General features: G+C 39.3%; 2 protein-coding genes across 3 annotated transcripts; one reads left to right on the forward strand and one right to left on the reverse strand.

The window, feature by feature from the left end:
- Positions 1-747: 747 nt before the first annotated feature.
- Positions 748-1,671, reverse strand: LOC117299534 (carbohydrate sulfotransferase 11-like). Its single transcript, XM_033783082.1, has 2 exons — positions 1,191-1,671; positions 748-1,110 (listed from the first exon to the last, which is right to left on the reverse strand). The coding sequence occupies exons 1-2, from the start codon at positions 1,669-1,671 to the stop codon at positions 779-781; spliced, it is 813 nt and encodes a 270-aa protein (XP_033638973.1). The 3' UTR covers positions 748-778.
- Positions 1,672-5,265: 3,594 nt separating this feature from the next.
- LOC117299690 (carbohydrate sulfotransferase 11-like) lies at positions 5,266-12,429 on the forward strand. 2 transcript variants are annotated; one of them, XM_033783243.1, is made up of 4 exons: positions 5,266-5,365; positions 8,796-8,958; positions 9,850-9,938; positions 10,578-12,429. In XM_033783243.1, the coding sequence occupies exons 2-4, from the start codon at positions 8,829-8,831 to the stop codon at positions 11,538-11,540; spliced, it is 1,182 nt and encodes a 393-aa protein (XP_033639134.1). In that variant the 5' UTR covers positions 5,266-5,365; positions 8,796-8,828; the 3' UTR covers positions 11,541-12,429. The 2 variants fall into 2 exon arrangements, with proteins under 2 accessions (XP_033639134.1, XP_033639135.1); XM_033783244.1 differs by lacking the exon at positions 5,266-5,365 and adding an exon at positions 5,797-5,893.
- Positions 12,430-13,657: the final 1,228 nt, after the last annotated feature.

A 13,657-nucleotide genomic window follows, 5' to 3' on the forward strand; every position in this document is an offset into this window, starting at 1 on the left:
GGAATTCTTCTTCTTGTGTGGACATAATTAGCTCCAGATTTTCAGCGATATCTCAAAACGGCGACCAAATTTTGATTTTTACACGTCAGTTGTATTGTATACATCTACATCAATATAGTTTTAAAACAATCAAACGGTCAGCCAAAACCCAAAGGCATACTTATTTTTCTTAAGTCTAAACTTTTTTTTTTCAATGATCAAATCACTAACAAATTGGACATAGCATAATAGAGCATGGAGATACAAAACAGACAAACATTTGATTTTTAAAGTACGGTTTAACCAATATAACAAACAGTAAAGCAATGTACATTTTATTCTCATGTGCACTGCTATCGCGCATGAAAACACCCAACCATGAGTTGTGTATTTAGAGGTTTGCGACCCGGAAGGACCATTTTGTTTTTGTCACATAGTTGCTGGACGCCATTTGCGGTCCAAAATGCAGTTACAACCCAATGTGCAGTTTAGTCTGGCACCATGTGTGCGCACATTCGTTTGTTGGACCCAAAATGGCTTCTGTTCGTAAAGCCCCGTTTTGCAAGGCGAATTTGACGTCTCAAATTGGCAACAAACAATTTGTGGGCATCTCTTGAAACACATTTGCATGAAGGCAATGGCTATGCTTCAGCTATGTCAATTATCTCAATAAACCAACTTGCGTTTTTTAGCCACCATCTATGATGGAACGTGTACGCGTTTGCTCAAAGATGGTGCCATGGTCATTGACGTCATGTGCAACACATTCACAGCTGAGAACCCGACCATTAGATGGGGATCAGCCTATTTTCGCCAGATATTCAGCCAAATCTGAGAAATTCGTGGGCAAGGCATAATCAAATGCAATAAAATCATCATGGTAAATTTGACAAATACTTCTAACAAGTTCTGGTGGGACTTTGGAATAATTTTCGATCAGCAATGACGTATTTGAACTTCCGCTGTACGGCTTTGGATACCTGTACTCAACACGACCTTTAACCCCAAGTTTGTCAGTCAGATAATCCACATCCGGGAGAAGTGTTTCAAGTTTACCTATGACGTCATAACGCACGTGACAAGGTTTGTATTTCCGGAAGACCCGTACCCAGTGATTGTCGAAACTTTGACCTTTGGTACCGTACACAGGTGTATCAGGAACTCTGTGAAGGTCACGTCAGGTTTTGTAAGGTTTGCCGGGCTTTGCTTACGAATTATTTTGATGATCTTGACAGCGGCGTTGACGTAATAACTCGTGGGGAGTTTGACGAATTTATCCCGGTACGCTGAGAGAAGCCGAACCAGAGGATGCCGTACAAATAAAACTTTGGTGTACTCTTTTAAATTCTGTTGGATTTCTACAGTTGGTCGTGCTCTGATAAGCTTCAGTGGTGGCCATGCTTTTCTGAAGTTTTCACTGCTGATCTTGTGAAGATCCTGCATGAAACGTCGCCAATTCGAAGAGCCAACTTTGTTAATTGTAGTTACTATGATCTTGTAGTCATCATTCACGTACGACATACTTAGGAGGTAATTGATGGTCTGGTTTACTACGGTGTTTTGGGAACCAAAGTCGAGGGCACATTCTGTCCATGTGCTTCTTGCGATGCTGCTGAATCTTCTTTGTTGTCTGCAACGAGAATGTTGGTTGTTGGGTTTTGGCGGTTGTAGTGACTGCCGTGTCCGATACATTGTGGGCATTTGAAGCTTGTATCTTTATTGTAATGAAAGCAAAACAAAAGTTTCTGTTATAGGACATGATGGTTTTCTGCTTTTTGAACGAGTGTTTAAACTCGAAGAAATGAAGTTTGAACCCAGCCTGGTATCGTCCTGGGCCGGACATTTAAACACCATTTTGAGAAAACAAAATCCCCAACAGACAAATTTAAAGCATACCTTTGTGGTGTTGTCAACTTCTTTTCCATTGATTGCATGTGAATTGGGCAAGACTCGTTGGTCACTTTCTCCCACATGATGAAAAACTGCCGCTTGGTTTAAAGAAAAAAACATGAAATGTTCGTTGATTTAAAGGTTGTTGTCAAGTTATCTTTTTAATCTTGAGATGAGACGCTGCCACATTTCCTCTATTCTCTTTTCAGCATGTAAATTCAACACAAGAAGTTTCTGACAACTTCCAAAATGGAAATTCAAATAGTTATTAACAAAGTGGCACTTCCTTATTTCCTAGATGAAAACATTGTTAGAGTAGAGAAACAGGCTGCACCATGTAGGGGAGTGCACCATTAGGTAGACCATTATGGAAGTACGCTGTTAGGGAAATTCTCCATTAGGGAAGTGCAAGGGTTAGGGAAGTGCACGGGTAAGTAAGTGCATTATTAGGGAAGTACACTGTTAAGGAAGTGCACCGTCAGTGAAGTGTACCGAAGACAAGTGCTCCATCGGGAAGTGCACCATTAGGGAAGTGTCCCATTCGGGAAGTGGACTGTTAGGGAAGTGCACCATTAGGGAGTGCATTGTAAGGGAAGTGCACTGTTTGGGAAGCGCGATATAATGGAAGTGCACCATCAGGAAGTGCACCATTAGGGAAGTGGACTGTTAGGGAAGTGCACCGTTAGGGAGTGCATTGTAAGGGAAGTACACTGTTTGGGAAGCGCGATATAATGGAAGTGCACCATCAGGAAAGTGCACTGTTAGGGAAGTGTCCCATTAGGGAAGTGCACTGTTAGGGAAGTGGACAATAATAGGGAGTGCATTGTAAGGGAAGCGCGATATAAAGGAAGTGCACCATTAGGGAAGTGCACTGTTAGGGAAGTGCACCGTTAGGGAAGTGCTAAGTTAAGAAAGTATTCAAAACGTGAAGTACACTGTATTAAGTGTACCGTCGGTACACTTAATACAGTGTACTTCACTTTTTGAGAAGTATAGTTAGGGAAGCGCCCCGTTAGAAAAGTGCGCCGTTAGGAAACTTCTCCAAGTGGAACATCTTATAGCGATACAAGCAGCATTTCGTTGGAAATATGACAGTACATGAACTTACATCTTTGTTGATGACGTGATGACGTATTGATGTAAAAGATGGCAATATAAGACGCGAAGAATGAACCGAGCAGGATGAAAAACCAAACAGCTAATCTCAACCCCTTCAAATTTCGCCGGAGAAACCGAAAAGCCATCGCAAGGTCGATAGGTGGCGCTGTTCCAATCCAATTGACAGTTGTGAGACACAACTTGTAATCTATTATTTTGAAAGTAAAATTGCTTCGTGATTTAAATAACCAACTTTTATTCCCCCTTCGAATCTTTGTTACTCTCATACTCACAGTATCCATGGGAGACTTTGGGACGCTTGGTGGCAGCAGACTGTAATAAGGTGCATTGTGGTCTAGCTGGTATCCAAATTTGATCCATATCTATCCCACAATGAACCTCATTCAACAGTCTGCGCTTGCGCAATGGTAATTGCGAAAAGGTCTATGCCTGTCTGTGACTCTACCTGGTAAGTCTGCTGCCGCCAAGCGTCCCAAAAGTTCCCCATTGTGGGACTTTTTTGGTGAATTAAATAAAGTCTATAAACTGAGAAACTATAATATTTTGTGCAGCAAGGGTGTTTTTTTTCTTCATTATTCTCCAGCAACTTCGATGACCAATTGAGTCAAAGTTTTCACAGATTTGTTTTGGTAGTTTATATGTTGGGATACACCAAGTGAGAACTCTGGTCTTTGACAATATTTACCAAATGTGTCCAGTGGAAATCTTGCATTTAGGCTGAAATTTCGAGGTGATTTTACAGTATAGATTTTCATAGTGCTGTACGCCGTATATTTATTATCATTTCCCCGTTTAAACAACCCTGCCCACTCGCCAACCTGCATGGAATGCAACAGTGTTCCTGTTTCTACATGTTGCGCCACATTAGACCTTAATCATGGTGTAGCCATCTTGAATTTCTCCCATTGATATCAATGTAACCAAACCGAGGCTGGAAGAACAAATTAGTCTGGTTCGTATTTGCAAAATGATTATTAACATGCATACATTAATGTTATTTGATATGAGGAACATGACCAATATGGAGGCATCATGGCAACTAGGTATATAGTAACCAGCTTAAAGCCTTTTTAATAGATGTTAAATTTGCATCGGGGATAAAGAATATTAATTTTTTGTTTTTACCCATATACACCGATGTGTGTAGCACTGTATACTCAGTACTTTCCCGAGTCCTGTGAAAAAAATCACAGGCATTTTACTCGGGTGGGACTCGAACCCACGTCCTTAGCAATTCTAGAGCAGTGTCATACCAACTAGACACCGATGATTGCCCGGTAGCTAGAGGCAGTTCGAATCCTATGTTTTAGCAGCGGGTACTGCAAACGATTTAATAGATGTTAAATTGACTTGCGTAATCCACACTTTCTCTTCAGTTTCCCTGTCAGCTCAACTGCGCTAAAGTAAAAAAATAATATAACAAAAATGCAATATTTTGGTGACATCACAAAAAGTACGTGTTCGGTTTTTGTGAATAGCGGGGTAGATATTAAACAAAATCGAATAAATGAAATACGTAAACATGGACATACAAAACATTATGTAGCTTTATAATAAATATTTTATTTGAACTTCCGGTTTGGACAGGAAGTACAGTCACTACCAGGTCACAGACATAACAAGGGAACCTTCATTGATCAAACTGTCACAGACAATGTGACTTTATAAATATGAACATAAAAAAATGTTATGTCTGGATACAAAATAAACTATGGCGTCATGATAACCTATGACGTCATTTGTATTCAAAAAAGGCTATAGTTAAAGTTCCTTATTTCACAAAATGCCTGGATACTGCGTTATTGACCCTTGTCTTTTTTTTTTGGAACAGCGGTGGAAGTTGCTGTATCCTGACTGGACTAGAAACGATCCGGTCTCGGTTTAAACATTTCCAGGTATAGAATGTGAAATAATCTATCCATACATACTAATTGGGGACTGTTGCCGACGTTCATAATGGGAAAATTTGCCGTGTTTTTGTGACTTGTTTTCTCCGTTTTGGAAGCCATTTTTCACGTACAAATGTCTCTTTTTAAAAATTGAGTTGCACCGATTGTTTTTATACATAACGACAGATATGCTCTTCGTTTCAATTTAATGATACATTATTTTGGTTGAGACTTTTCAGAAAAGACTGAAAATGACCGAATTCCAGAAGCCCTTTAGACTAATTTGTATTTAAACCGCGGTCACGCATGAAAACACGCTGCATATCCCGGCGGATAAATAACAATGGGGATAGTGTAAATCAGGTAGACTGAAGCCCTCTGTGTTCAACACCAGCAGCCCAAGTCATCGTCTGCGCAGCAGACCTACCTGGACATTCCCGCTTTTCGTGTGGTGGATTTTAATTTTGTAATGGTCTTGGAAAAAACAGGTGAGTTGTCTTGTTGTTTGATCGTTTGTTTGTTTGTTTGTTTGTTTGTTTGTTTGTTTGTTTGTTTGTTTGTTTGTTTGCTTGTTTGTTTTGATGATCTTCTTGTCGGATAGAACTCGGAAATCTCCCTCAGGGGCGTGTTAACACCGACCTTAAAATGTTCATCCATTGACACGATGCGCCTAGAGCTTCGACTTGATAGCAGTGAGCAGAAAGCATTAACGCTCTGGGCCCAATTTCATAGAGCTGCTTAAGCAAAAAATTCATTGCTTAGTAAAATCAGATTACCGGCCAAGACTCCACTCAATTGTAATGCTAAGTAAACAACAGCTTAATACTAGTCATAAGCAATGTATATGGCAGGAAACTTTGGCCAGTAACATGGGTAAAATAAGCGAGCTATTTTCGTGATTAAGCAATTTTTTTGCTTAAGCAGCTCTATGAAATTGGCCCCTGTTTTGTGATGAGGGGTGTTGTCCACACCACAACCACAATCTGCCTGTTTGAATTTGCTGAGAGAAAGGCATTGTAAGTATACTTAGATGAAAGGTGAATAGGGCGCACATCTTGGCTATTCAGAAAACCCAATCGGGTGCTAATCGTGATACAGACGAGTGGCCATGTTTTCTTAAAGTCGTCTTCTTCTTCTTCATCCGTAAAAGTACAGTCCACCATCTGGTACATGTACGTATATTTCGCACTGTATTAAGTCGGTTGGCTCAGAGTGAAATATCAAGAGCGATGGGAAGTTGAATACATACGATATTTAACCAAATCTTCTAACTACCTAAAAGTCACAAACTTGTCAATAACCGTGAGCTTCTAATGGCTCACACGGGACTCGAAAATAGTAAAAATTTGTCATATTTAGCGGCCATTTTGAGATTTAAGCCTACATAACAAAAGTCAAAGAAATCTGGAGGGCTCTTTTATAGGCTGATATTAAAATATTAATATAAAAATATAATAATATGCCCCAAGGGAGTCTTGTGCAAAACATTGTGGTTTTTATCGCCGATCATTTCACCAAGACACTTAGCTATACCATGGAGGACATACACTTAAAGCTTAGAGCGTTTTTTTATCACTTTGGAAAATGTTTTATGTTTCATCAAATATGACATTTCAGATTTCAAGGGATATTTACTAACGTCATCATTATACCGTGTAAGTTTTATGTAAATCTGTGATCTTCACGATTTTTGTTTCTTACCAATTCTATAACCTTCCTTTAAAGTAAAAGAGTGTAAATTTCACTCTCTTGTCCGAGTGGTGCCAGTTTCGCTGTCACTCCTTTTGAGTGAAATTGGAACGAACTTCACTCTTTATAATCGCCATGAAAGTACCCGTGTTTCACTCTAAAAAGAGTTGGCCGTCATACGGCTCTTTGCAAGAGTTGTATGGCGGACACGAGTGGTTTTTCACTCGTGAAATTAAATGCAGTGGACACTATTGGTAGTAACTAAAATTAATTATTAGCAGAAAACCTTTCTTTGTGACGAGTAATGGGTAGAGGTTGATGGTATAAAACATTGTGAGAAACGGCTCCTTCTGAAGTGTCATAGTTTTCGAGAAAACTAATTTTCAACTAATTTGATTTCGAGACCTCAGATTTAGAACTTGAGGCCTCGACATCAACCATCTAAACGCACACAACTTAGTGTGACTAGGGTGTTTTCTTCTTTCATTATTATCTGGCAACTTCGATGACCGATTGAGCTCAAATTTTCACAGGTTTGTTATTTTATGCATTATGTTGAGATACACCAACTGTGAAGGCTAGTCTTTGACAATTACCAATAGTGTCCACTGCCTCACTTGCATGTCTCAAATCAATATATATATAATATTCCTCTTTTGTACTATCCATCCCAACCTGTTGCTCCAAGCCGGTTTTCTTATAATAATTGATTGGTACTGCAGTCCCAATCGCTCATAGTTGTACTCTTACGTAACACTCTTTGACACAGTCGATAATCAGACGGTCAATGTATATAGCTGCAAAATGCAAACTTTGGGATAGCGACTATACAGTAACTGCTCAGTTACGCAAAGTTAACACTGGGCCTAAAATGTTCTCTTGCCTTTTTCGTGTTCTTATTATTTAATTTTGTCACAGGGCTTACGGTATTCCCTGTTTCTTATGTGTGTTTCTCAGTGTTGTCTTTTCCTTGTTTGTTGGGGTGTTTGTTGTTTGAATAAGCCAGTAATAATAATAACAGAGTCCAGTATTCTCCCGAAGCAATCAGAGCATACTGTTTGAAACGTTGAGTTGTTAACCACCTGTTCTCTTCAGAACCAAAACTACTCAAAAGAGATTTACCCATAGTGCTACCACAAACCTCTCTTTAGTTTTCCCACCATGCAAAGTTTACTGGTATATTTAATTAATATTGCTAGAGAGTTACACCCCTATGGCCTCCTGTACGAGTAACGTTCAACTTGTTTACGATGACTTGTGAATAGCAGCGCAATGAGGCATGTTTTACGGTTACAATAGTTTGAACGCTTACAATAGTTTGAAAAAGGTCCCGAGGTCAAACATGGCTTGCTTTCTTAGAGTGCGGATCAATGAAACGGGCTGTGGATTGACTAGCCTTAAATCAAGGCGCACGCGGTGGCAGCACCCCTGTTATCACGCTGTTCTTTTTTTCGTGCGTGATATCTGGAGTCGTGCTTGACATCAGGGGCCAATTTCATAGCGCTGCTAGGCACATAAATTTGCTTAGCATGAAATTTCTCCCGTGATAAAAACAGGAATGCCAACCAAAATTCCATGTGATTTTCAGGACAAGCAAACAACAGCTAAACACCAATAAGAAGCGACATGCAACTAATGGAAATTTGGTTGGTAATCCTGTTTTTAGCAAAGAAGAAATTTCATGCTAAGCAAATGTTTGTGCTTAGCAGCTCTATGAAATTGGGCGGGTGCCGCGTGCGCCTTGACTAAAGGCTACGGATTGACCCTCCCATAGCTGCCAGCCGATTCTGCAGAAAACAAATCCCTGAAAATGGGCCAATCTTTTTTCTGTGGGCAAATTTGACAATCTCTCTGATTATGGAAAATGGTGTTCCAACTATATTAAAATATGTACTTCTAAATATCTCCTTGATTGTGGTATGTACAAAATCCCACTGATTGCAAGATGGAAATGTTGATACAATGGTACAATGCATTACTCGTAAAGGCACAATGGTTTACCGGGGGTGAGGGGGGGCTGCCCCACCCTATTGTCTAGTTATGCCAATGTATATAGACATGGTAGACAATACCTACACATGTAGTAAGGTTGTATGGTATGGGTATGTCAATATTAGGCGTTAAGGAGTTCAGAAACACGGACTCAAAAGTTGAACAAAACATGTCAGGAGAGAATTTTAAACTTAAATACTAACCAGAGTACCATTTTTGTCTCACAACCCCGTCAAGGGGATTAAAACAGCGCCACCTATCGACCCTACGATGGCTTTAAAGTTACTGCGAGATTTAAAGGATTTGAAGTTATCTCTGTTGTTTGTCATTGTCTTCGCTGCATTCTCAACGTGTTATATCGCCATCTCCTACTCCAAGACGCCACACCATCAACAAAGATGTAAGTTCATGTAATCTTCTATTTCGAGCCCACCATCTAGTCAAATGTTATACCAGTGTTTTGCGCATCGCACAGCCCTCTCATTTGCTGCCATCGGGCCCAATTTCATAGTACTGCTAAGCACACAAATTGCCTAGCATGAAATGTCTTAATAATAATAATAATAATAATATCGAAGTCTTATATAGCGCACGTATCTACCAAACAAGGTACTCAAGGCGCTGAGTATACAAACTTTCAGAAAGATAGGTAATTGTAGTGATGAATTCTGAGACCCAATTATTTAGCACCTAATAAGGGTTTACAAGGTGCTAAAGCGCATTAAGCAGCCACAACCAGGAACACCGGGGCGAACCCCTTCTCTTTTCGATAAGTGCACTGGGTTCTTTTACATGTGTTACACAACACATGGGACCAACGGCTTTACGTCCCATCCGAAGGACGAAGCAATGGTTAAGTGTCTGCTCAAGGACACAGTGTCACGGCTGGGGATTCGAACCCACACTCTGCTGATCAGAAACACCAGAGTTTGAATTCGGTGCTCTTAACTGCTCGGCCACGACACTTCCTTGATAAAATCAGGTTTACCATCTTAATTTCCATTTGTTGCATATTTCTTGTTACTGGTATTCAGCTGCTGTTTGCTTATTCTGAAAATCACGTGGAAATTTGGTTGGGACTCCTGTTTTTATCAAAGGAAGAAATTTCATGCTAAGCAAATTCCAAAGATTTTAAAATTTGACGAAACCGCTGCTCGTGTTGAGTACAAAAGGCTAAAACCTTTGGGAAGAGGGGAGGGCGGTATTGTCTCATGTCAATTTTTAAAGATGACTTGACAACAACTGTCAAACCCAACAAACATTTCATGTTTTTTTGTTCTTTCAAGAACAGATTTTCATCATATGGGAGAACGTGACCAAAAACGAAAGGTGGCAAATTCACCTGAAATCAATGGAAACAAAGTCAACGACAACATAAAGGTATGGTTTGTGTTATTATTTTCAGTCATTGACATTTCCTTACATATAGATTCCCCATAATCATTTTAAAGATGCTTTTAATGGTCAGGAACCATGACAACAATTTAAAACGTTTCTTTTAAAACACATAAGAATTGGTCACGTGATATATTGTCGGGATCCCGCCAAAAACTAATTTTGACCACTTTATTTCACTGCTACTAATAATTGGCAGACTTTTTCGAGCAATGGCTCAAGTGAAAGCTTGTAACTTTCTTGCCCCCATCAAAATACCTATTGAATTTTAAGTCAACATTTTTGGGTCAAATCGGCAAAAAATTTGACATAGCATCCTTAAGCTGTGTTCAAACTAAACTTATTCCTTCGAGTTTCACCCCATGCATACAACAACGTTATTATTTGGAAAGCGCCTTTACATCAAGATCAAAGCGCTTAAAAGAGCAAAACCAATGGAACTACATGTATAAACTAAAACAAATTACATCTGATATAAATGAGTTCTGAAAGATGTTTTATACAATGTCATAGAGTTGCTTTTTATTGTGTACTAGGAGGTTGTTCCATATTCGGGGAACCCCTATTCAAATAGCCTCCATTTCATAAAAGAAAACAACTAATTGTGTTTTCTTTTCATTACAGTACAATAGGTCAATAACTTTTCAGGTACAAGCTTCAAATGTCCACAATGTATCAGACACGGCAGTTACTACAACCACCAAAACCCAACAACCAACATTCTCGTTGGAGACAACGAAGGGGATTCAACAGCAGCGCAAGAAACACATGGACAGAATGTGTCATAGAAAATATCAAATTGAAGCCCTCGACTTTGGTTCCCAAAAACCTATAGAAGTCCAGGCCTTCAAATACCTCCTAGATCTGTCGTACGTGAATGATGACTACAAGATCATAGTAACTACAATTCACAAAGTTGGCTCTTCGAATTGGCGACGTTTCATGCAGGATCTTCACAAGATTAGCAGTGACAAATTCAGAAAGGCATGGCCACCACTGAAGTTTTTAAGCACACGACCAACTGTAGAAATCCAACAGAATTTAAAAGAGTACACCAAGGTTTTATTTGTACGGCATCCTCTGGTTCGGCTCCTCTCAGCGTACCGGGATAAATTCGTCAAACTCCCCACGAGTCATTACGTCGGCGCCGCTGTCAAGATCATCAAAATAATTCGTAAGCAAAGCCCGGCAAACCTTAAAAAACCTGACATGACCTTCAAAGAGTTCCTGACATACCTGGACGGTGCTAAAAATGGTCAACGTTTCGACTCTCACTGGGCACTGACCTTCAAAAAATACAAACCTTGTCACGTGCGTTATGACGTCATAGGTAAACTTGAAACACTTCTCCCGGATGTGGATTATCTGACTGAGAAACTTGGGGTCAGAGGTCGCGTGGAGTACAGGTATCCAAAGCCGTACAGCGGAAGTTCAAATACGTCATTGCTGATCGAAAATTATTCCAAAGTCCCACCAGAACTTGTTAGAAGTATTTGTCAAATTTACCATGATGACTTTATTGCATTTGATTATGCCTTACCCACGAATTTCTCAGATTTGGCTGAATATCTAGCGAAAATAGGCTGACCCCCAGCTGACAGTCATGATTGTGTGTGCATGTACTGCACCGGCGCAATGCATTAATGCGCGCGTTCTTTGAGGAGGGTTTAAACATTCAAACTTGGGTCGTCGTCAGCAGCAGAATGTGATACAGATCTAAGTCAGGCTCTATGTTGTATAATTGCTTGTATGTTTCTTATTCCTATTTTAAAGGCAGTGGACATTATTGGTAATAAAAAAAAACATATTGGTTAGCATAAAACCTTACTTGGTTACGAGTTGACAGTACATGTATAACACATCAATGTAATACCTGCAACAGACAGTGATTAAATCTCTGTTTTGAAAATGGGGTATTCGCTTACATTCAATTTAACCAAGTTATTGCCGACAAAACTAACCGTGTAGCGTTGCTGGAAGGCAAACGTCAATGCTGTAATGAGTTACACAGGATCTCGTTGGCTATAAGACCGGAGAGTACAACGAAGACATCGAATACATCCATTGAGTCAGCAATGGTCCAGGCAGCCTTTGTTTTAAACAAGGCATACATGTACATGTACTTCAATAATTACCTGGGGTGGATTTCACAAAGAGTTAGGACTAGTCTTATCTCGAGTTAGGACCAGTTACTCGTCCTAACTTAGGACTATCCATGCAATTTGTATATTATCTCCTTGTACAATCTCCTTGTATATCTCCTTGCCGAAGCATTTTTAGGCATTCGCAGCCAAAACCAGCTCTTTTAAGAGCCACCTCGTTTTCAAAAGAGAGATTTAATCACTGTCTGTTGCATGTATTAAATGTAATTATGATAAACAGGTTTTAACTGAATAAAGAATTGTGTGTACTATTTGATTGTTTGTTCGTTTGTTTGGCAAGTTGTTCGTTTGTTGGTTTGTTTGTTTGTTTGTTTGCTTGCTTGCTTGTTTGTTTGGGTGTTTGGGTGTTTGTTTGTTTGTTTGTTTGTTTGTTTGTTTGTTTGTTTGTTTGTTTGTTTGTTTGTTGGTTTATTTAAAACACAATAGTCAGGAAAGTAAATGTAAATAAAATTGTTGTTAAATGTTTTTAAACTGTTGAATATTTTGTATAATATCTTGCCGCAGCTTTGCGGTTCTGCCATTTTGCACCTTTTAACACATTATTGTTTTCAATAGGTCGACAAAAAACGCACGAAGATTGAAATTTATCATAATCAGTGAATATTCAGATTGATATAGAATTAATTATTAACTTCTTGTTTACCTTTCTTACCGATTCCAACAAGTCCTTTAAAACAATAATCGGTATCGACATGGAAGTTTTGGGAGTGCAAAGGTCAAGAGGCAGCTATGCAGCTTTCTTTACTCGGTCGCGTTTGTTTTCTGTCTCTAAATATATACTGAAGTGCGCCCTCTGTTGGTAGTATACGTCTGCACCCCACTGCATAACCATTAACCCAAACACAATCTTGACTGGCTGCATGTAATTGACTCGTATTTTGAAGAAATATTTATTGTGCAATATTGAGATGAACAATTTCTCGTAAAAAATAAAGTAACTGAAAATAATTTGTGGCGTAAGAATGGCTGAAGGATTCCTTTCCACGAAGTCTCTGCTTTACTTTACTAATATTAATTGAACTTAAAAATCCCCCCCCCCCCCCCCCCCGTCACGGCCTGCACATTGGACTCGTGATAAATATTAACAAAATAATCTTTATTTCTAATAATTAACTTATTTGTTACAATAACTACCGCCATATTGGTTCCAGGTTGAGTCTACTTAGAGAACAACTCCAGTTAACAAGAAGGAACAATTGTCAAACTGCCGATTTATGTGTATGTATTGGTTTTATTCTATGATGTGGAATGATGGGGTGTAAAATAGGTACATTAGTGTAGTGTATTAATTTGTTTGTTAGCTATTTGTTGTATTATCTCGACCGTACATGCACCATGGATCAATCTTTATGCAGGACGACAACACCTTTTTTTGGAGGGGTGCACCTGTCCCCAACGGAACCTGAAGGGGAGGGAAACATTTCTTTTGAGTGACAAAAACGTAAACGATGACGACCCTAGTAAAAGAACTTGAATTAAGAAAACCTAGCATATTGGCCCATTTAAATACGTACAGGCTGAATGAACGTTTATGGGGAAACT

The sequence above is a fragment of the Asterias rubens genome, chromosome 14 (assembly GCF_902459465.1).
Source record: "Asterias rubens chromosome 14, eAstRub1.3, whole genome shotgun sequence".
In the NCBI taxonomy this organism is placed as follows: Eukaryota; Metazoa; Echinodermata; class Asteroidea; order Forcipulatida; family Asteriidae; genus Asterias; species Asterias rubens.